Source organism: Ipomoea nil, unplaced genomic scaffold, assembly GCF_001879475.1.
Source record: "Ipomoea nil cultivar Tokyo-kokei standard unplaced genomic scaffold, Asagao_1.1 scaffold0276, whole genome shotgun sequence".
Taxonomy (NCBI): Eukaryota; Viridiplantae; Streptophyta; class Magnoliopsida; order Solanales; family Convolvulaceae; genus Ipomoea; species Ipomoea nil.
In genome coordinates this window covers 2032939-2055855 of record NW_017616704.1, presented here as the reverse complement: position 1 = coordinate 2055855, position 22917 = coordinate 2032939, and the positions used below count along the sequence as shown (strand labels likewise).

General features: G+C 30.3%; 1 protein-coding gene across 1 annotated transcript; it reads left to right on the top strand.

The window, feature by feature from the left end:
- The first annotated feature begins 1829 nt into the window (after positions 1–1829).
- LOC109156430 (beta-glucuronosyltransferase GlcAT14B-like) lies at positions 1830–5228 on the top strand. The gene is made up of 4 exons (XM_019304298.1): positions 1830–2602; positions 3456–3531; positions 3652–3767; positions 4374–5228. The coding sequence occupies exons 1-4, from the start codon at positions 2053–2055 to the stop codon at positions 4889–4891; spliced, it is 1260 nt and encodes a 419-aa protein (XP_019159843.1). The 5' UTR covers positions 1830–2052; the 3' UTR covers positions 4892–5228.
- The last annotated feature ends 17689 nt before the right edge of the window (positions 5229–22917 follow it).

Genomic DNA, 22917 nt, shown 5'->3' with positions numbered 1-22917 from the left:
TCTGGACTGTTTGTGTGCTTCAACACATTTTGTTCACGGTTTGACTGTTACACCTACTAACAACAATGGATTACTACCACTTTTCATTAATTTTGTGGTCTTTCATTATGTCAAAGATTCCAATCTATTTCTAACCAAAATTAGCACATTAATACAATTAATTTTAAACCCCCCTATTTAAAATATGTCCTTATTTATATTATATTCCTCATTCAATCTCATCCATCCATTACAAATTAACAAATGGATGGGATGTCTACGCACATACTTTTTGTTGTCTACGCATCATCCCGCCATCATATCGGTCAAACAAATAACCTTGTACGCACCCACCTGAACACGAACACGCTACGCTCGTCAATGGACTACTACTTCGTCCAACAACCACACCCCCCTCCCACACCCCACCGGAGGAAAAAACCCATTCTTCAGTATATGCACAGAATATGCACACGCAATATATCAGAAACGCACATACCTGAAGGGGGGTCGCCGGAGATTGTTGGTGTTCACTCTGCACTTACAGTCCTTAGTTCTTCCCGTCGGAGCTTGGTAATGGCAGGGTAAGTGCATCAGCCTTTGTAAAGCTGAGAAGCCATTAATTTTCATTGAAGAGCCCAATGCCTAGGATGCTTCACATTCCAATCATAACACACGCATTAATTACGATTAATCAGTCAATTACCCTTATATCCCTGTGTTTGGGGAATAACTTTAATTCCCACCTACATTAACTACAATCTTAGCCATCCATATTAATAAGATCAATTGATATTATAAGGGGCTCATGGGCTCATCTAATATAGGGGGTGCACCGGATTCGAAGCATATATATATATATATATATATATATATATATATATATATATATATATATATATATATATATATACTAGTAACTATTGCAAGGGCAATAGATGCAATTATGCTAGGGGTAAACAAATCAAATAAAAAGAAATTCGATCCGTGATTCGAATTTGAATATGTTGATTCGAATTCGAATACTTTTTTCGATTCGAATATTTTTCGAAGACGAATACGAATTAGAGTGTATTCGATTCGAATAGTATTCGAATATTTTATGTTATTTAAATATAAATTTTTATTACATTTTATCTTAATTTATTAGAAAATTTTGTAAAAAATTAAATTAGGCATTTCGAATTCGAATATTCGAGTCGAATCGAATATATTCGAATAAACTGATCAAATCGAATACGAATCAAATTTTAGATTCGAATATTAAACGAATACGAATACGAATATTCGAATATATAGTCGAATTCGAATCGAATACTGAGATATTTGACTCGATTCGATTCGTTTACACCCCTAAATTATGCAAACACAAATGAACATTTTGTCATGCCATTAGAGAAAATTCATTAATTTTTTTTTTTTTTTGAGTATACCCTGATTTTCATCGTCGGACACAATGACTAATCCACTTGTTAAATTGTAAGCACTTTTTTTTAGGTAAAATAGCTTACTTGGATATTTAAGGGTGCTTCATACCCAAAATGAAAGATCCAGTCCTTAATTTTTGAGACTTTGAATAAGGATGGATGAGTTCCTTCTAATCCACGGTAGACTCATATTAGAAAACCCATTAATGATTTGTGATTTGCGGACAAAATGAAGAAAGTGGAGTGTTACCGCACTACCTATCGCGGGCCTGCACCTTCTCAAGATCCAAACAGCATTCATCATTATCAACTCAAATTAAAGATTAGATTACTTTAATTACACATAAAAAAGAATTAACACAGACACAAGTCCGGAGTAATTTAGAATTTGAACAGCAACAGTGTACCAGTAAATCAATGATATTTCATAGATTCCGTGACCTGCGGTGCTGCACAACCTACGCAATAACACCATCCCATCCCAACCCATTTTCTTCTTCTTTTTTTTTTTCCTCTTTCAACTTTACACCACACACAAATCCCACAATCTTTAAGCAATATAGGAGCACACAGAAGGCATTGTTCAACAGACAATGCTCCTATTAATCTGTGAAAAGCTAGGAATCAACCTACCCAAGTGATAATAATGCTAATGGAAGTCACAAACCCACTGAAGAAGAAAACGAAATGGCTGCTTCCTCTTGTTTTTGCTCTCTTAATCTCTTCAGTTCTCATCCTTTTCACACTCTTCTCCGCAAATCCATTTCACCAGTCCCCAGAAAAGCCCCCCAAAGTTCCAGTCTTTGTTGAATCCAAGCTGCGTTTACCTGATACTCGGCCCAGTTCAAGATTGCCCAGACTGGCATACTTGATCTCTGGGTCTAGCGGGGATGGGGAGAGCTTGAAGAGGACATTGAAGGCTCTGTACCATCCACTGAACCAGTATGTAGTTCACTTGGACTTGGAGGCACCGGCTGAGGAGAGGGTGGAGCTGGTGAAGTTTGTTAAGAGTGAGCCTTTGTTTGCAGAGGTTGGGAATGTGAGGGTGATCGTTAGATCTAACTTGGTCACTTACAGAGGGCCTACTATGGTTACCAATACCCTTCATGGTGCTGCTATTTTGCTCAAGGAAGGGGGTGAATGGGATTGGTTCATCAATCTCAGTGCCTCTGATTACCCTTTGGTCACTCAAGATGGTATGTATGTGTATTTCATGCTTCAATGATTCTTGAATTCGATTTATATATTTGATTTCTAGCAATTGTGTTTAATACTCTGTTTGCTATTGCTATGATCCCCAGTTACTGATTTCTTGTAATCTGCTATGGCTTCCAATACTTTTAGCTTCTACTTATTAACTCCCAATATTTGTGGAATTAAATGAACTTAGATATAATATATATATATATATATATATACTCCATATTTATATGTGATTAGCTGCTAATATTAAACTTTCTGATTTCTCTCTTATTTCTTTGGATGACGTGTGAGTAAACCCGGCCTTGTGATCCTAACCCGCCAAGGAACCGGTTCAAACCAAGGGGGCAAGGATTTGAACTCGTGACTTTGTGGTTACAAGCTTGGATCTCTTGCCAACTTGGCTGGGGTTACCCGGTTCTCTCTGATTTCTTTCATTTGGAGGAAAGGGGCCTTGCTATAATTGGCAGTGTGAATGGGTGTTCTATGATAATTGTTGGCAAGTAATTTCTGCTACTTAGTTATTACATTTTGGGATTTCAGTCATAAGACTTGCATTTATTAGTTCTTGAGCTAATCCTATCATTTTGGACCTCTCTTGTAAATTGTAATAGGTGCGGGGTTAGTCCTGTTTTACTTGCAAAAGTTTCATTTTCGGGATTTGGTTGAACACTTGATAACTGATTTCTTGTTAACTCGTGATTGTAATTCTGGTACTTGGGTATCTGAAAAACAAATTGTTACTAGTGGGTTAGCTCAAGTTTATTCACAAATGACTAAATTTACCATTTTTGACTACTTGTTCGACTAAATTGACTAGCAAGATTTACCTTGTATTGTGTTCAACAGATATGCTTCACACGCTGTCAACTATTCCAAGAGATCTTAATTTTATTGAGCATACCAGTGACATTGGATGGAAGGAGTACGTATAGTAGCTCAATTTGCCCTTTGATAAACTGACGTATTTTCTAGTAAGTTGAGATGTGATGTGATTTGGTCTAGTGTGGTGGCTCATTTGTAGATTGGTCATTTGACATTCTAGGTATCATAGAGCCAAGCCTTTAATAATTGATCCAGCACTCTATAGCCTGAAGAAGTCAGATGTCTTCTGGGTCTCGGAGAAAAGAAGCGTACCATCAGCCTATAAACTTTTCACAGGTGCGTGGTTCCTCTAACTTTGCATCCAATCATGCTCGCTGGAACCCATCTTCTTTCTTGTTTTCCTTGTATGACTTTATTGGAAAAATGCTTTTCCCTGGAGCTAACAGGCATATTGAGTATCATCTTGTATCCAAAATATCTGCCAAAGTGATTTTTTGCATTGCTTGTGGAGGAATGATATATTACTAACGAGTCTATAAGAAAGCATCTGGATTCAAATAGAAGATTGATTTCCTCCGTTGATTTGAGTTTAAGTCTATTAAGAGTCCACACTGAAAATATAAGAGAGAATATATGGGTTTATAAGGCCATGTGTTAGACTAGCTAATGGATTGGATTTTGTTTTTTAGTGTGATTTGTCCAATGTGCATTATGGTCGTGCCCAATCTTATAACATGGTATTAAAGCCCGTCATTCATTAAGAACATAGGAACCACGTGTCAACTTGCGTTTAGGGTTGACATAATTGTTGAACGGATACTATAAATAGGTATAGGTTAGAGTGTACTACCAAAAAAAAAAAAAAAAAAGCAAAGTTTGAAGATGATTAGACTTTTATTTCATGGTAATTTAAGTATTCGTACTGGTTTTGTTTCTACTTAGGGTCTGCTTGGATGATGCTGTCTAGACCCTTTATCGAATACTGTCTGTGGGGGTGGGACAACCTCCCAAGGATAGTGTTGATGTATTATGCCAACTTTCTTTCATCCCCAGAAGGATATTTCCACACGGTGATATGCAATGCAGATGAATTCCGGAACACCACTGTGAACCACGACCTCCATTTCATATCCTGGGACAACCCCCCGAAACAACATCCGCATTACCTCACTGTCAACGATTACCAGAGAATGGTAGACAGCAATGCCCCATTCGCCAGAAAGTTTGGCAGGAACGAAAGTGTTCTTGATAAGATCGACTCTCAACTTCTGGGTCGCAAACCTGATGGTTACGTGCCTGGTAGTTGGTTTGATGGCGGGGATACAAATTCAACCTCCTCACCTTACACTATCACAAATATAACATCGTTGAAGCCCGGCCCAGGTGCTAAGCGACTCCATAATCTCATCAATAATGGGTTGTTGTCAGATAAGGATTTTGACATGAAGCACTGCATCTAGTGCCTACCCAACACAAGTAAGTTTATAAGGTGCTCGTCGTTGAACAATGTATTATTTTGATGATTGATTAACGCCTGATAAAGGCAGGGATGAAGGAAGAAATAATTGGGGGCTGGCTCATAACCACACTGCTAGGGCCTAGGAGGGATAAGCAAGTTAGGAATAGAAATTTGATTGTATACCTATATATCTTTAAATATATATTCCCTATTCCCTGATAGAGGTAATGGGACATGGATCTTCCTGTTTTACATTGCTGTTATGTATACTGTATCAGTAGAAATATGTGATGATGGTATTCTGTCATGGGAAATAAAAGATTAGAAATTCAATCTTGGATTGCTTTGTATTCATATTTTTCATCAAATTTTCATCTTCCATCAATCTGCGAGTTGGGTAAAAACTTGTGTGGAACCGTTTCACGAACATCCGTGAGAGGGTTGTGTCAAATATAAAAATGTAATATTAATCAGGACTAATCAAAAATAAAGTGTTACTTATATGAGAAATTGTAATATTTTTGAAGAAAAATGTAATACTTCTATTTTAATTTAAAAGTATTACATTTTTCTCATAAATATTACTGTGGTATTTTTTTTTCAAAGTATATCATTTTTCTTTATTAATAACAAACATTTTATTTATGATTAATATTACATTTTTTAGTATAAGTATTACTTTGTATATTTCATATTGACCCGATCTGTGCTGCTTCTTGCATTTCTCCTCAACATTGTCAAAATATCAACACCATTTGGATGCACCTTTATATTATTGGAAAATATTTAATTTCCTAAACTATGCTTTCCAACCCTTTTAAAATATTTTTCCAACTTTATTGGTATATCTTTTTAAATAATTTTCATTTACCCATTAATTTAACTATTTTAAGTATATAAATATATGAAATTTATTTCCAAAAAATTTGAATGTACCTTCACCTTATTGTCGACAACTCACATGCGAATTAATACTAATTTTCCGACCACTCACATGCGAATTAATACTAATTTTCCTACTTTTGTCAATAAAAGAGAAAATCTTCATATGTGAATTGAGAGATACTAACCTTTTGCCCTTATGGAGAGGCTTCAGATTAGGTTGTCTTTTTGGATGATTTAAGGAAATTTTTTTTTTAAATATCAAATTAGGAAGAGTGAGGCGATAAATTAGTAAATATCGATAAAAGTGAGCGGTAGTCAATTTTCAATTAATATTCATAAAGATTAGGAAAAATAACATTTTTGGTCATTTAATTATTTTATTTTTGGAAATTTGCCCCTGATTTGAATATATTTATTCCTTTAATTGTTCACTGTGTTGTATTTTTAGTCCTTATTGTTATAAAATTATTAAATTTTGTTATAAAACTCTTTTTTATGAAGTTATTTTTGTTATTTAGAATCAATATCCATGATTAAAATTTTACTCTCTACACAAGAATATTATTTTTAATAGTGAATATTAATTCTAAATAATAAAAATAACTTCATTTTAATGAACTTTGACAATTATATAAGACTATGGGCTAAAATTGCAATATTATGAGCAATTAAAGAACTAAATTTGTTTAAATTAATTTATAAAGATCAAATTTTAAATGTGAAATAATTCAGAGGCTAAAAATGTTGTTTTCCCTAAAGATTAATAAGACATAATTAATATAATTGAAATTAATGAATATCAATCGGTTAGCTTTAATTTTATTTTTTAGTAGTATTGACTCTATTACAATTTAGTATTTGCTTTATATTTTCTCTATCTATTACAGCTCAAAGAGTCAAGACCGCACCACCGGTGTTCGATCCTGTGACCTTTCTTAAAGGGAAGCTACAGAGGTGTTATCTAAGCACAAGGTGCTTGAAGCTTTAATTGAATGTTTTGCTTGGTTGCTGCAATGATGTGTGACCCTGTAGAGTGATTATGTTAATTAGGGCTGTTATTAACATGTTGTCTTTAACATGCTGTTAATATCAGTTTTAATAATTGGTTATTAATAACTTAAGCTGAAATCCTATCTTTAATGGGGTGTTTGGTAGGATAGGATTATAATTTTATTCCTATCAAATTTTATTGAATTGCAATTCCCTTTAACCATAATTAGGAATTGTAATTTCACCTTGTGGGGAATTGTAATTCAATGTGAATTACCATTTTACCCTTATTATTATTATTATTATTATTATTATTATTATTAATATTATTATTGTTATTATTATTACTAGTATTTGTCCCGTGCGATGCACGGAAAATATGTTATAAAAATATACCCTATATGAGGTTTATTCATATATAAAATTTTTGTTATTTAATAATTATTATGTGTGAATTCCTATGATAAAATTATGAACATAAATATATTTACAATTAAAATAATATTTAAGGTGGGTGATTACTACAAATCTTAAACTATATTAAAATTTTAGCACATAGTATTTAATATTACAAATTTTTAAGAACTTAGTAAACTACAATAGTAATTGAATTACAATTTTAAAGTCATCACGGATCAAAATTTTTAGACCTTTGAGATTTCTAACTCTAGATGTAGCAACATACAATTGACCTTTAAAGATCAAAATCACAATCTTAGTTCGAACATTGATTTTTTCTTCCAAATACTATCGAATTAAGTGTGTAATCAATAAAAGATGAGAACTAATAATTCGAGAATATAATCTTAATGTTACTAAGCCACTTCACGTCAATTAAGTTGGAGAGTATTGTTGAATAGTATCCGATGAATCCACGAATAACGCATCTTTGTCTCCGTAGTCCTCAATATGCACATCAACAATCTTAAATATTAGGCCGCCTAGCTATGCCATATATTAATTTCAAACTTATGAACTTTGGGGTTGCATGCAATAAAAAGTATATTTTAAATATACTAATGGTACATTATATATGTATGTATGGTACTTTCAATATAAAAATAATGTATTTTTAATATATTAAAAATGTATTTGATATTCATGATCCATACAATTATGTGGATCATCGTTCACACAATAATTTGCCAGTAGAAATTGAAATATAAATAAATATAATAAATAAATCTATATAATATAAAAGTAAAATCCTCCTAACAAATTTTCCCCCCAAAACTTTTGTAGTAAAGTTTATTTGGTAAGTAAATATCAAATGGAAATTAAATAAATCTATTAATTGTTATATTACATAATTGGTAATATTATGTATGGTATTATATTCTATAATCTATATCTGTATTCTATATAATATAAAAGTAAAATCCTCCTAACAAATTTTCCCCCCAAAACTTTTGTAGTAAAGTTTATTTGGTAAGTAAATGTCAAATGGAAATTAAATAAATCTATTAATTGTTATATTACATAATTGGTAATATTATGTATGGTATTATATTCTATAATATAATTGAAAATATTATTGTTCAAATATAATAAAAATCTTATGAAATAATGTAAGCATAATAAAATAAAATAAAAAATAATAATAATAATATAAAAACCATACAAATTTTCCCCCAAAACTTAGCGGCATTTATATAATATCCTAATTTTCTAATTTAATTAATTATCAAAATATTGAAATTATATATTATATATTATTCATTTATGTGTAGACATACTTATTACTGTATATAAAGTAAATTAGGTAAATATATTCTTCAAATATAAATTAAGTATCTATATATAATTTTTTGGTAAGCAAATGTAAAATTGTAACTCTAATTTTAATTGGTAATTGGTAATATAATAAAAACCATAAATGTTACCCTTAATCATATCTAAACACCTATATATACATCACATTCTCTTCAATACAAACAGTACCAAGTTACGAAGAACCTAAGGGAATATTCTCTGCAACTTCATAGCAATGGTGTAGAGAACAGGGACCTTCAAGAAGAGGAGGAACAAGACCCATATTCTCTGCGTATCTAGAAGAGCTGTTGCACTACACCTACACATTTGGTAAATCTCTGTATCCTTTTTCAACTCTTTTTTTTTTAATAAAGAATAGAAAATCATATATACCATTGGTGAAATTTAAAATCTATCTACATATATTATATAAACTATGATTATATTGATCATATATATCATCTGATCTTCTTCATCATTAATCTGGACGAGTTTGCTCAACCCATTAAAAGGTATTTCTCTAATACCTTATCTCAATCCATTAAAAGTTGTTTATTATTGGACTCTGGGCAAGATTAAGTAATGCACTATTCATAGTGATAGAAAAAAAATTGACCATCTGATTATTAGTGGACTCTGAGCAACTAGATCTGCAGGTCATTTGCATGAGAGGGGACATCATTGAATGAGTTTGGACTATTAATAATTTTTTTTTCCTGATGTGACGGTCCTTCCAGCACCAATAGGAGTAACACAAGGATTTGGAGCCATGGCAATGTGTTGAGGATCGTGAGTAGTGCTCCTTGACAAAAGCCTAAAGCAACAGGATATGAATATGATAGAGATTTAATTATTTAAATTTTTTTTGATAAAGATTATTCTCTAACCAAACAATTAGTAATATTTACGATTTATTGAACCAACCTTCATATTTTTGGTCAAATGAGTACACATGATGGAATATATTTTCATTGCACGGAATCTTAATATTCATTGAGTTTCCAAATCGTATATTGCATAAGAATTATTTTATCATAATATGAATTGTAACCAATTTAATAAATCTAAATATTAACAAGTATGTATGGTAATTTTATGTATGTTAATATTATTTCATATGGACGTAATACTATAATATGATTTATAACCAATTTAATTTAAGAAATCTATATTGATAACCAATTCAAGTATGTATGGTAATTGTATGCATGGTATTAAAAATAATAATTACGTATGGTATTATATATAGTAATATTAGGTATGATATTATGTAATACGTAGTATTAATTAGGTTGTACATTTATTCTTTTCATATTCTCATATGGACGTAAATCCATAATATGGTATATAACCAATAACCAATATGGTATATATATATATATATATATATATATATATATATATATATATATATATATATATATATATATATATAATTTTTCACTCCTTATTATAAAATAATAATTCAATAAAATTTTTATATAAGTAAATAATCTGTAATATTTATCTTAAGTATAATTTGTCAAATTAATCAATTTTAATTTGATAATGATTATTTTCTAACCAAACAATTGGTAATATTTATGATTTATTGAACCAATTCATATATGTTTTTTATCATCCAGACTAATTTTAATGGTCAAATTAATAATAAATTTTATTAGTTATTAATTAGCATAATATTAATTTATTATGCATAATTACTGTATAAAAATAAATTACCGTTCAAATGAGTACACAATATGATATACATGTTCATTGCACGAAATCTTAATATTAATTGAGTTGTCAAATCGTATATTGCATAAGAATTATTCTTACCTTACTATATACAATTACAAATTTATTCCGAAATTCTGAAAATTAAATAAGTTAGAAATCTAATTTTAAGTATGTGTTTCCTGTTTTTTCATTTTTAATTTATACAACTAATTTATTAATTTATATACACAATTTTTTGCTACTTTTAATATAATAATTCACTACATTTTTTTCAGTAAGTAATTCCTCTAAGCAAATAATCCGTAATATTCCCTGATATACTTTACACAATTTAATCATTTTTTATTTTTATAATTTCTAATCTATTAAATAATATATATATATATATATATATATATATATATATATATATATATATATATATATATATATATATATATATATAATTTATTATAGATATAATTAGATAAAGCTTATTTTTTGACCAAACAATTTGTAATATTTACGATTTATTGAACCAATTCGTAAATGAGTCAATCTATACTATAATTAAAAAAAAAAATCCTATTTACTTGATTTTTCACCCAAACAATAGTAAATAGTAAAGGTAAATTTTAAAAAAAGAATGGAAAAAAAGAACATAAATATTTCACAATAATATTCTACATCATCCGTTAAAAATGGAATGGAAATTAGGTAAACTGAAAAAATAACTGAATATTAATAATTGACTGAAAATTAAAAATGGAAAAAGGAACATAAATTAGGTTAATTGAAAAAAGGAAATAAATATTTATAATTGACTAAAAATAAAAAATGACCCATAATTGACTAAAATGAAAAAGGGAAATGGTCAAATTATTACATTTTAATTTTTTACAATAATATTACACAATATAGTACATCAAACCATAATTATGTCATAAATCTTTCACAATTTTAAAAATGGAACAGAAATATTTCAATAATAATATTTTACATCATCAAGTAAACGTAAATTAAAAATGAAAAGGAAATATTTAAATAACAATATTCTACATCATCAATAATAAAGCCATATTCTAATCAATAATAAAGTTAAATTAAAAATGCAATGAAAATTAAAAATGAAACAGAAATATTTTAATAATAATATTCTACATCATCAATTAAAAATGGAACGAAAATTGGGTAAAATATCACTACATCTGATATTCTAATTGACCAATTGACTGAAAATAAAAAAGAATAATTGGCTGAAAATGAATATGATATTACTAATTAACTGAAAATATAAAATGAAATGAATATTAATAGTTGACTGCAAATAAAAAATTATCTATAATTAACTAATATGAAAAAAATAAATGGTTAGATCATTGCATTTTAATTAAAAATTGATGGAAACTAAAATTTGACGGAAATATTTCAACAATAATATTCTACATCATAGATAATAAAGACATATTTTAAACAATAATAAAATTAAATTAAAAATGCAACGGAAATATTTCAATAATAATATTATACATAATCAATTAACACTCGAACGAAAATTAGGTAAAAATATCATTGCATATGATATTCTAATTGACTAATTGATTAAAAATAAAAAAGAATAATTGGCTGAAAATGAATATGATATTACAAACTTACTTAAAATATAAAAAAAATCCCTAATTGACTAATATTCTACAATTATATATTTTCACTCGAGTTACCCATCATGATGGACTAAAGGTGTTAGCTATAGACGATGATGGACAAGATTGTGTTGCTACTACCAATGTCGAAAGATGTTTCAATAATGTGTACATACAATCGTTGATATTTTTTTAAATGACAAATTTGCTATATATCTAGACAAAAAAATATATATCTTCCATACAAATGAATTAAGATAGTAATTCATTCCTATAACTGAGTTGCTTGAGAATGAGCACATTTGACTAATTTATAAAAAAAAAAAATTACTAAACAATGATAAATAAAATCTCCAAAATTACAGCACCGCATGCGTACATCTACACATTAGCTATTAATTTGAGCAATTATTTGCTCAAATTTAAGCAATGATAACATCAAAACACATAGATAATCCAAACCATATGTTCAATTGCACTATATAATATTTGATGTTCTAATTTAAATAATTATATATTGATCCAAATATTCTTAATATATTACAACAAATCCATTATGTGCATCGAACGGGTGAAAAATACTATTATTCTAATAATTTTTCTTTCCTTCTTTGGTGTAATTACTATGCTAATGTATTTAAATATTGAAAGAGAATTCTATAAAAAGGATCCTTAACTCACTAAAATTCTATATTATTCTTAAAAACTAAACCCCCATTTCTTACTTACCCGCCCAAACAATAAAAAAAAAATACCAATTAATGATACTAATAATAATTAGTAAAAAAGTTAGTAGTAAAATAGAAAAAAAGATCCTTAATTCACAAAAAATAGAACAGGAAACGGGAGTCACTAATTAATTAAAACTAACAATAATCAGTAAAAAAAAGATCCTTAATTCACTAAAAATGAAAATATAAACAGAATTTACTGATTATGACTAATAATAATTGGTAAAAAAAAATGAGTCTTAATTCAATGAAAATGGAAAAAAGAAACGTAAGGGTGTGAAAAAAAAAGTCATAATAAGGATAACAGTAAAAAAAGAAAATTTTACCAAAAATTAGAATAATAAAAAAAGTTTCTTAATTCACGAGAAATAGAAAAGGAAATGAAATTCACTGATTAATTAATAGTAATAATAATCAGTCAGAAAATAAGCAGTAAAATATGAAGAAAAAAAAGATCCTTACTTCACTAAAAATGGAAAAATAAACGAAATTTACTGATTAATACTAATAATAATCAGTAAAATTGAAAATAAAAAAGGATTCTTAATTCAATGAAAATGAAAGATTTTTTTTTTTTTTTTTAAAAAAGGGGTCATAATAAAAATAACAGTAAAAATAATCCTACAAAAAAAATTGAAAAAAAAAAGATTCATAATTTACGAAAAATAGAAAATGAAATGGAATTCACTGAATAATTAATACTAATAATAATCAGTAAAATTAAAAGTTAACATTAAAATAGAAAAATATAAAAGGATCCTTAATTCACTAAAAATAGAAAAAGAAACGAAAGTCACTACTTAATACTAATAATAATAAGTTAAATAGGTAAATATAAAAAGATTCTCAATCTATACCATTATTAAAAAGAAAATCCTTCTTCCTTACTTTCACACCCAAACAATAGAAAAAGAAAAAAAATCTATAATATAATTAAAAACAAAATTCTATTTACTTGATTTATCGCCCAAACAATAGTAAATAGTACGGGTAAATTAAAAAAATGATGAAAAAAAAAAAGAACAAAAATATTTCACAATAATATTCTATATTATCAATTAAAAATGGAATGAAAATTAGGTAAATAAATAAATATCTATTCAAACATATTTTCTCAACCAACACCTTCAATAAGGCTTGATCTCATGACTTCCCACATAAGAGAGGTCACTACATGCCATCTAAGCACAAAGTGCTTGACAACAAACATTAGATTAATTGAAAAAGGAAATGAATATTAACAATTGTTTAAAAATAAGAAAAGATTCATAATTGACTAAAATATAAAAAAAAAATGGTCAGATCATTACATTTTAATTTTTCACAATAATATTACACAGTATAATACATCAAATCACAAGTATGTCATAAATTTTACACAATTTTAAACAATATAATGGAAATATTTCAATAATAATATTCTACACTATCAAGTAAAGGTAAATTAAAAATAAAAAGGAAATACTTCAATAATAATATTCTACATCATCAATACTAAAGACATATTTTAAACAATAGTAAAGGTAAATTAAAAATGTAGCGAAAATTAAAAAATGAAATGGAAATATTTCAATAATAATATTCTAAATCATCAATTAAAAATGAAACGAAAATTTGATAAAAATATCATTGCATTTGATATTTTAGTTCGCTAATTGATTAATTGACTAAAAATAAAAGAGAAGTAATTGGATGAAAATAAATATGATATTACTAATGGATTGAAAATTTAAAAGGAAATGAATATTAATAATTGACTGCTAATAAAAAATTATTCATAATTGACTAATATGAAAAAATAAATGGTTTGACCATTGCATTTTAATTAAAATGGAAGGGAAACTAAAATTGAACGCCAATATTTCAATAATAATATTCTACATCATAAATAGTAAATGCATATTTTAAACAATAGTAAAGGTAAATTACAAATGGAACAAAAATATTTCAATAATAATATTATACATCCTCAATTAAAAATGGAACACAAATTAGGTAAAAATATCACTCCATGTAATATTCTAATGGACTAAAAATACAAAAGAATAATTGACTGAAAATGAATATGATATTACTAATTTATTTAAAATATAAAAGGATCGCTAATTGACTAATATTATACCATTATATATTTTCACCGAGTCACCCATCCTGATCAATTGAAGGTGTTAGCTCTAGACGATGATGGACAAGATTGTGTTGCTACTACCAATGTCGTCTACAAAGAGGTTTCAACAATGTGTAAATAAAATCGTTGATATTATATTTTTTAAATGACAAAATTGCTATATGTATAGACAAAAAAATATCCTCCATACAAATGAATTAAGATAACAATTCATTCATATAACTGAGTTGCTAGAAAATGAACACATTTGTATAATTTATAAAAAAAAAATACTAAACAATGATACAAAAAAATCTCCAAAGTTATAACACTACATGCATACATCTACACATTAGCTATTAATTTGAGCAATTATTTGCTTAAATTCATACAATGATAATATAAAAACACATAAATGATCCAACCCGTATATTCAATTGAACTATATAATATTTGATGTTTTAATTTAAATAATTATATATCGATCCAAATATTCTTAATATATTACAACAAATCTATTCCGTGCATCGCACGGGCGCAAATACTAGTATAATAAATAAATAAATAAATAAATATATATATATATATATATATATATATATATATATATATATATATATATATATATATATATATATATATATATTAGAAACTGTCCGTTGAAATTATTATCATAATTATTATTATTGCAATTATTATTATTATTATTATTATTATTATTATTATTGTTGTTGTTGTTGTTGTTGTTGTTGTTGTTGTTGTTGTTATTATAATTAACAATATTATTATGATTTTGTGAAAATTAAATGTTGATTATCAACATTTAATTTTCACAGTAACAATATTATTATGGTCTTGTGAAAATTAAATGTTAATTATCACCATTTAATTTTCACAAGACCATATAGCTTTATTATATATAGGATTAATACTATTATTACTACTATTATTACTATTATTATTATACAAGGATATTTTAGTTTTTATTCATTTTTCTTTATCAATTTCCAATCATTACATTTCTACATTATGTCTACTACATAATTTAAATGAGTTAATTCCAGCAATGGTCATTCGACTATATTGATTTTTCACAATTGGTCCCTGACTTTTAATTTGAACAATTTAGACACTTGATTATTAAATTTTTTTTCAATGTTTGGTCTTTCCGTCAAATGAAGGTTAAATGGATGTTAAATAAAGAGATAAAATAGTCATTTCAACTGCTTAGTGTATTTCTACATTTAAAACCTAATCCAAAATAAGAACCTACCACTACGTTGCCTTTGACGTGGACACAAATCTGGGACTGGAAGTTACCTCTTCCACCTAATATCAAGGTATTTGTTTGGCAGGGCTGTGCGAACCATCTCACTACGGCTGATCTTCTACGAATTAAAAGGGTTGAGTGTGCTGAGGGGTGTGTTCTGTGTGGCGAGTCCAGGGAGTCCATCACCCTCATATTCATTGACTGTGAATTTGTCTTGACATGCTGGAGGAAGTTTTCTGGTATCCAAACTGGGAATTTGTATTGTTTTAGCGATTGGGTGGAGTGGCACATGGAGAAAATGGACCAACCTTCCTTCTGTCTACTACTGACCTCCTGTTAGAGCATCTGGAATGCCAGAAACCAGAAGTTGTGGAATAACATTGCAGCTGACTCAAAGGCTATATATTTCCATGCATGTTCGCAGGCTGTTCCAATAAAAATTAGGGTCCTGTGCAATATTTTAATTTGGGCCTCTTTTTCTCGTGCGGTTGTGCGGTTGATTAATGTGCGTGAGGTTTGTACTCAATGTGCGTGAGTATTATGCTTAATGTGCCTGAGATTTGTACTTAATGTGCGCGGGTGTGTAATGTTAATGTGCGTAGTTTTGTACTTAAGGTGTGTGAGTCTTGTGCCTAAGATGCGTGAGTTGTGTGCTTAATGTGCGTGAGTGTGTTCTTCATCCACTGCTGTGAAAATTATGCGCATCCACTGCTGCATTTTCTTCTTGTTTTTTGTTTCGAAGTGGGAGAGGAATAAATTTTGTCTTGTTTTTAACATAAAATCAGAACAGTCATATGTGCGTTTACATATATTCATTCATTCACACACAATCAGAAAAGCTTCACACACCTTCTCTTTCTGTTCTGCTTCCTTCTGAGCTCATAATTTTGAACTAAGTCACGCACATTAAGCACAAATTTCACGCACATTAAGCACAATACTCAGGCACATTAAGTACAAAACTCACGCACATTAAGTACAAATCTCAGGCACATTAAGCACACGACTCATGCACATTAATCTACCGCACAACCGCACGAGAAGTCACAAATGCACCTGATCCCTTCCACATATATATATATATATATATATATATATATATATATATATATATATATATATATATATATATATAATAGTTGTTCAAAAAGTAGTGTCGAAAATTTAAAATATAAATATTGTATAAAAATAAATCTAAAATTTTATTTAAAAAGTGACATGCGCCGTACACATTTAGAGGCAAAATCATCCACTAAATTTTTGATATCAAATTCTTCCAAAATCTTATTTTTCAATAGAGATTAAAGCTAATTCATTAAGTCTCTCTTGCAACATACTTGATCGTAAGTAAGATTTCACCTTTTCCTATACCTTTTTAAAAAATCTTGCCAACAAAAACAAAACACCTTGTCAAGTTTTTTGAATATACAAGCCAATCTCGATCACACTTCTCTCTATTTGGCAAATATCTTGTGCAAAATGCTGACGAAAATCTTTTAAAGAATTTATCTTTAGGACCTTTATTCATTGATAAATCTCTTTTAGGACCATCTTTCACAAAAATATCTATTAATTTAGAATCAAGGGCATCCCAATTTCTTGGATCATATATATGTCAAATAAAAGCGAATCATTTGGTTTATCATTGTGACCAACATCATCTAAACAACTATCAATATTTTTATTATTTTCATTGTCACAGTGATACCTATCGTCGTTGTGCACACTACCGTTTAAATTTTTCTCAATTTCACAATCATCTTGATTTTCTATATGAAAATTAACATCTAACAATTTTTCATTGACATCATCTTTTTGCACATCAACTTGAGTTTCTTTTGTAATGAATTTTTCGAGAGCTCCATTTTGAAATTGAGTTAGTTGTTCAATTTTTCTTTTCTTTTTATACTTCTCAAACCCAAATGAATATTTTCTAGAAAACATAATTATAAAATTTTAAAGAAAAAAATAAAAGTTTATTTAAAATAAATAATTAATCAAGAAATAAATTCTTGTATATATTATTCTGAATTCATAATTATTAAGTCAGGTAAATAAAATAATAAACAAAAATTATGAAATATTTAATAATTTAAATTACCTGTTGTTGATTTGTCGTCTGTTGCTACTGTTTGAGTCTTTGTGAATGGTGAGATTTGCTTAAGAACTCAAGCTACCAATACTATTATATTTATACTAAATTACTAATAGAGTAATAGGGTTGCAGCTTTGCGCACTTGTTCTGATCCGCCGAAGGAAAAGCCCAAAAGGGTTGCCTCTTTAATTTTAATGGCTATTGGCTAATGTCCTAATTAATGCTGCTTATGCCGCCTCATATACTGTATTATATATATAAAAAAAAAAAAAATTAAAGTAAGGGGCCCCCAAAATTTGGGGGCCTTGTGCAAAGGCCCTGGGCAGACTTACCCAGGGCCGGCCCTGCATGTTCGTTTTTGGATGCTTGGCAGAAGTTTCATTCTAAAGTTCCAGGAAACTTGGTGGTTACCAGTGCTGTCCATTGGGAGAAATCACCAGCCGGGTACCTGAAGTTGAACGTCGACGCAGCAATTGATCTTATCAAAGTGTACAGGGATGGGTCTTATCTTGCCAACCACGATGGGCTAAGACGGCAAAGTGGAGCGGAGCTTATCATCCAAAAGAGGTCGACTTGTACTTCAACCTCTAACAACTTTGCATGCAAATTTTTAACTAGCCAAACAAAATTTTGAAGAATGGCATTGTCTTCGTCTTCTACTTCAACCGCTAACTCCGCAGTCTCTCTAAAACTAATGAATTACCTAAAGTATCAGAGCAACCTTTTCTTGGAAAAATGACGAAGGGTGAGCAATAAGTGGCTCGTAATGATCTGCACCTGCTCCGCATCAAAATGTTCCTTTCATGAAAAAAAAAAAGAAAAAGAAAGGAGGTTCACATATTTCAACTACATAGTGTATAATTCTTCATCTTTCTCCCTCCCAATAATATGCACATGATAATTTAATGCACTAAAAACAGTGAAGCACATGCACAAAATGCAACCTTGCTTTAGCAAATACCATAATATTATATGGTGAAGATTTTAAAGAAAAGGTTTTATCAGTTTGCACAAGTTAGAGAGAGAAAGGGAGAAAGAGAGGAAAAGTGCTCATACTACTTTGCCTCTTGCTTGGGTTGATCTACTGGACCCCAGAAGAAATAATCTTCTATCTAATTCTTTGTTTTAGAAGCAACATGTGAATTTATCTGCATGGGAGATGTAGCCTTGGGTGGAGAGGAGTCAGTTGTAACACCCAAAATTTCTAAAACCTTATAATTAAATACTTAACTTAAATAAAGCAACTAATCATTAACATTAATTTACTAACCATAGAATAAGGAATGTTACCGCCACAATCATCATACACGGTGACTGCACAAGCTCAAAAGGAACTAACCATTCATAACTTACTACATTAAAGTAACTTGGGGAAAAGTACCCCAGTGTCTATCACCAACAAAATGAAAGATGTCTACATCCATAATCTCAAAAACAACGATAATAGATCAAAGAGTTTAGACTACATAGCAACTAACTACACTAGTCTAACTCGAGCACTCTCAAGAGCTGGGCCCACCTGAAAGGGGTTTTGCAATAGACAAGTAGAAAACACCCGTTAGCACGAAGCTAAGTATAACCCATTCAACCCTGTAAAATACTACAGTATATACTTTGGAAAAACATTTGTTCACATTCCCAAATTAAGCAATCTCAATCACTTAGACAAAACCTTGATATAAACCACAAAGCTTTCTATATGCTCACAACCTAAAATATCAAATAGGCATACTTCAACGAAATCAAACCTAACAACATGCTCATACTATCGCATACTTAACATAGAAAATCTCACTCATGTATAACATTTCAATAACAATCTCATGCTAACACATAAACTCATCAAGCAATTTCAGGCTATCAATTAATAAGAAATTATTCTCATGCTTTCAAGTTCTCATCATGCAAACTAGAAATATCATACATCAATATGCAACTAAAGCATTCATACTCAATATACAATCTCGAGTAATCATTCTCAATATGCAATCTAGTGCAAACATTCTCATTATGCAATCTCGTGCAATACTATACTAAAATGCAATAAGATGCTATAAGATAAGTATACTTATACACTCGTTTGTAAATAGAATACTTTTCTGTGGAGGTTTCTTAGAGCCACAAGGACTCGCTTGCTCTTTCTTTCTTAGAGTCGCAATGACTAACTTTCTTTCTCTTGAGTCTCTTGACTCAATTTCTTTCTTGCTCAAACTTTTTCATACCTCTTGTTTATCTTCTTGTGCGAGGCAGGTACTCCGCCGCAGCGAAGCCCTAGCGTACGGTGCAATCTCGTGCATCCGCCACATCCGTAGCTATGGAACCTCTAACTCGTGGGGAGGTAGGTCTTCACGAATTGTGAATAGACCTAACCGGCTCGGCAATCTAGCCGGCCACATACTCAACTCGCCCACAGAACCACTCTCTTGGTTCTTAATCTTTCTTTCTTGCTTGCTTTCTCTGTGGAATCAGGTATCATACTTTTAGTGTGCACACCCCCTAACTAGGATTCCAAGCCTGGCGGGCAGTCTCCAACCTCGTAACGTGGGAATACACCGTGTTACATGTTAAATCTGTCGGATCGCAATGTCTGTTACTTTCTCTTTTACTCCGAAAGGACATAGTCCCAACGGGTCCTCCAAAATCTCACTTATATAGATAGTATATATATCTCAGGCAACTCTTCTACTTATGCAAACTTACGCATGTCACTTCTCAACAAATTCTCAATGCAACAAGATAAAGACTTTCCACATGCTCATGAGTTTTGGAAAATAATACTTAGGCTCACGTTGGTCACTTATGCACTTCTAAAACATGATATGCTTGGAATGCAATTTACTGTACAACATACTTCAATTCTATATATTACTGTGAACTCTCAAAGGACACATAATCATGCTTGAAATTCATAATCTGACAAATACTAGCAAATAATTCTCATGCATTTAGAACTCAAATTGCTCAATTTAAACTCATTCTTTGAATAATAACATTCAAGACTAACATGCTCTGTACACTTCAATACTTGGAATTTGACAAATAATCTCTATGAATCATAACATACACCTTAGGCATGCTTTTCAAACAAGACTTATTCAACTAATGTTCATGCTTCCCAATTTGACAATCAAATAATATCATGCAACTCACATAGGCAAGATCAAGTCTGGTACTTCTCAAATTCATACACTGGACACATTACTGTAACACAATTGCTTCACAAATCTATCACATAATGCTCATTTCTAAACCAAATTCAACAAAATCAAAGTCCAAACGTGCGTCATGATTGCCCCAAGGTACCGAGCCACAAGGGCCTGTGACACCCGGTTCGAGACGACACGTAGCTGAGCCACAAGGGCCCGACCACTGCACAGACAAAACCAATGGAGCTTGCGGCAAGGCTAGAGGAGCCCCGCTGCCTGGGACCGCCTCGGCAATGGCCTAGGGCCACGGCCCTTGCCTAGGGCCGTCCCGTCACAGCTCTAGCCAGCGGCTCCCCTCGTGGGCCGTTGGCTAGGCCCGTGACTTCTATCTGGTGCACACCGTGTTGTGCACCAGAGGCTTCTTCTTCACTTGTATAGCAACTTCAGACAATTTTCCACTTCCAAAACATCATCAACACATTATACAACATCAACAAGTTACCTAATAGCTCAAACACACAATATGCTAGCATTTCTACACATTTCTAACTACATAGCAGTGACTTCACAGAGTCAAAAAGAGATTGGGAATCCATGGGGTTATACCTTTGTTGTTTCCTCTTCTTTCTCTTGTGTGGTTCCCTATTCTTTCTTTCTCAGATGTTACCCTCCTTCACCACCTATTTCCTCAAACAACATTGGTACATTCTTAAGTTAAAGACAACCTCAGAGATAGAAAATTAAGAGATGAAACCTTAAGGGAAGAGATGAAGGGATGAGATGAAATCTTACTGTGATTTTCCTTTCTCTGTTATTAAACTTGGAGTGGAGGAGGAAATGAAGAAATCAAGAGATGGCAAGGCAAATGTGATGTTTATATAGGGTCCAAAACCCTAGGAAGCTTGCAAATGATTAGAGGGTGGCAAAATGGTAATTTAGCTTAGCTTGCAAAAATATCAGGCAAAGAGATGTGGAGTCTAGTGGTTCACCAAGCTTCATGGACCAAGGTATAGAATCATGGTTTAAAATAGTTTTGGGGTCAAAATGCATTTTTTCAAAAATACTTTCTAGACAACCACTTAGTTTTAGGTTCCTCATGTTTCTCTCGGTTTCACTCAGATTGACTTTTGGATCAAAAACATAGTACGCAATGCATCCGAAAATCTAGGATTTTAGATTTAAATTAAGCCCCGGTGTTGAATTTACTTAAAAGTGATTCAAAATAATTTATTCAAACACCGATTTCATCACAAAAATTTTTATGGAGTGAAAAATGACTATTATGGAATTTCTTAAAACTGAATTTATAGAATAAAATTTTGGGTTGTCACATCAATAATAAACCATGAAGGACTACCTCCTCGAGTTTGAGGTGTTGGCACTAGAATCTAGAAAGTAGTAGTCGGAGGAATGCTCACTCGAGGAGTAGTAGTCGGGGGAACCTTTGCTCACTGCGCACAAGAAACCCCCCTCACTTTGAAAGATTGCTTCCACACTGCCGCTGGTGAAACTCGATCCTTGGTCATTCTTCCAAAGTTTCACTTCTATGACCAGTTGAGCTGCCCATAAATACAACAGATATACCTGACAAAAAATTAAAATGACGAACATTTTTTGAACTTGAATTAATTTCACTTTTGGTCCCACAACTTTTGAGCTCTTATCAGTTTTGGTGTACAATTTTAAAAATTTTCAATTTTGGTGCCT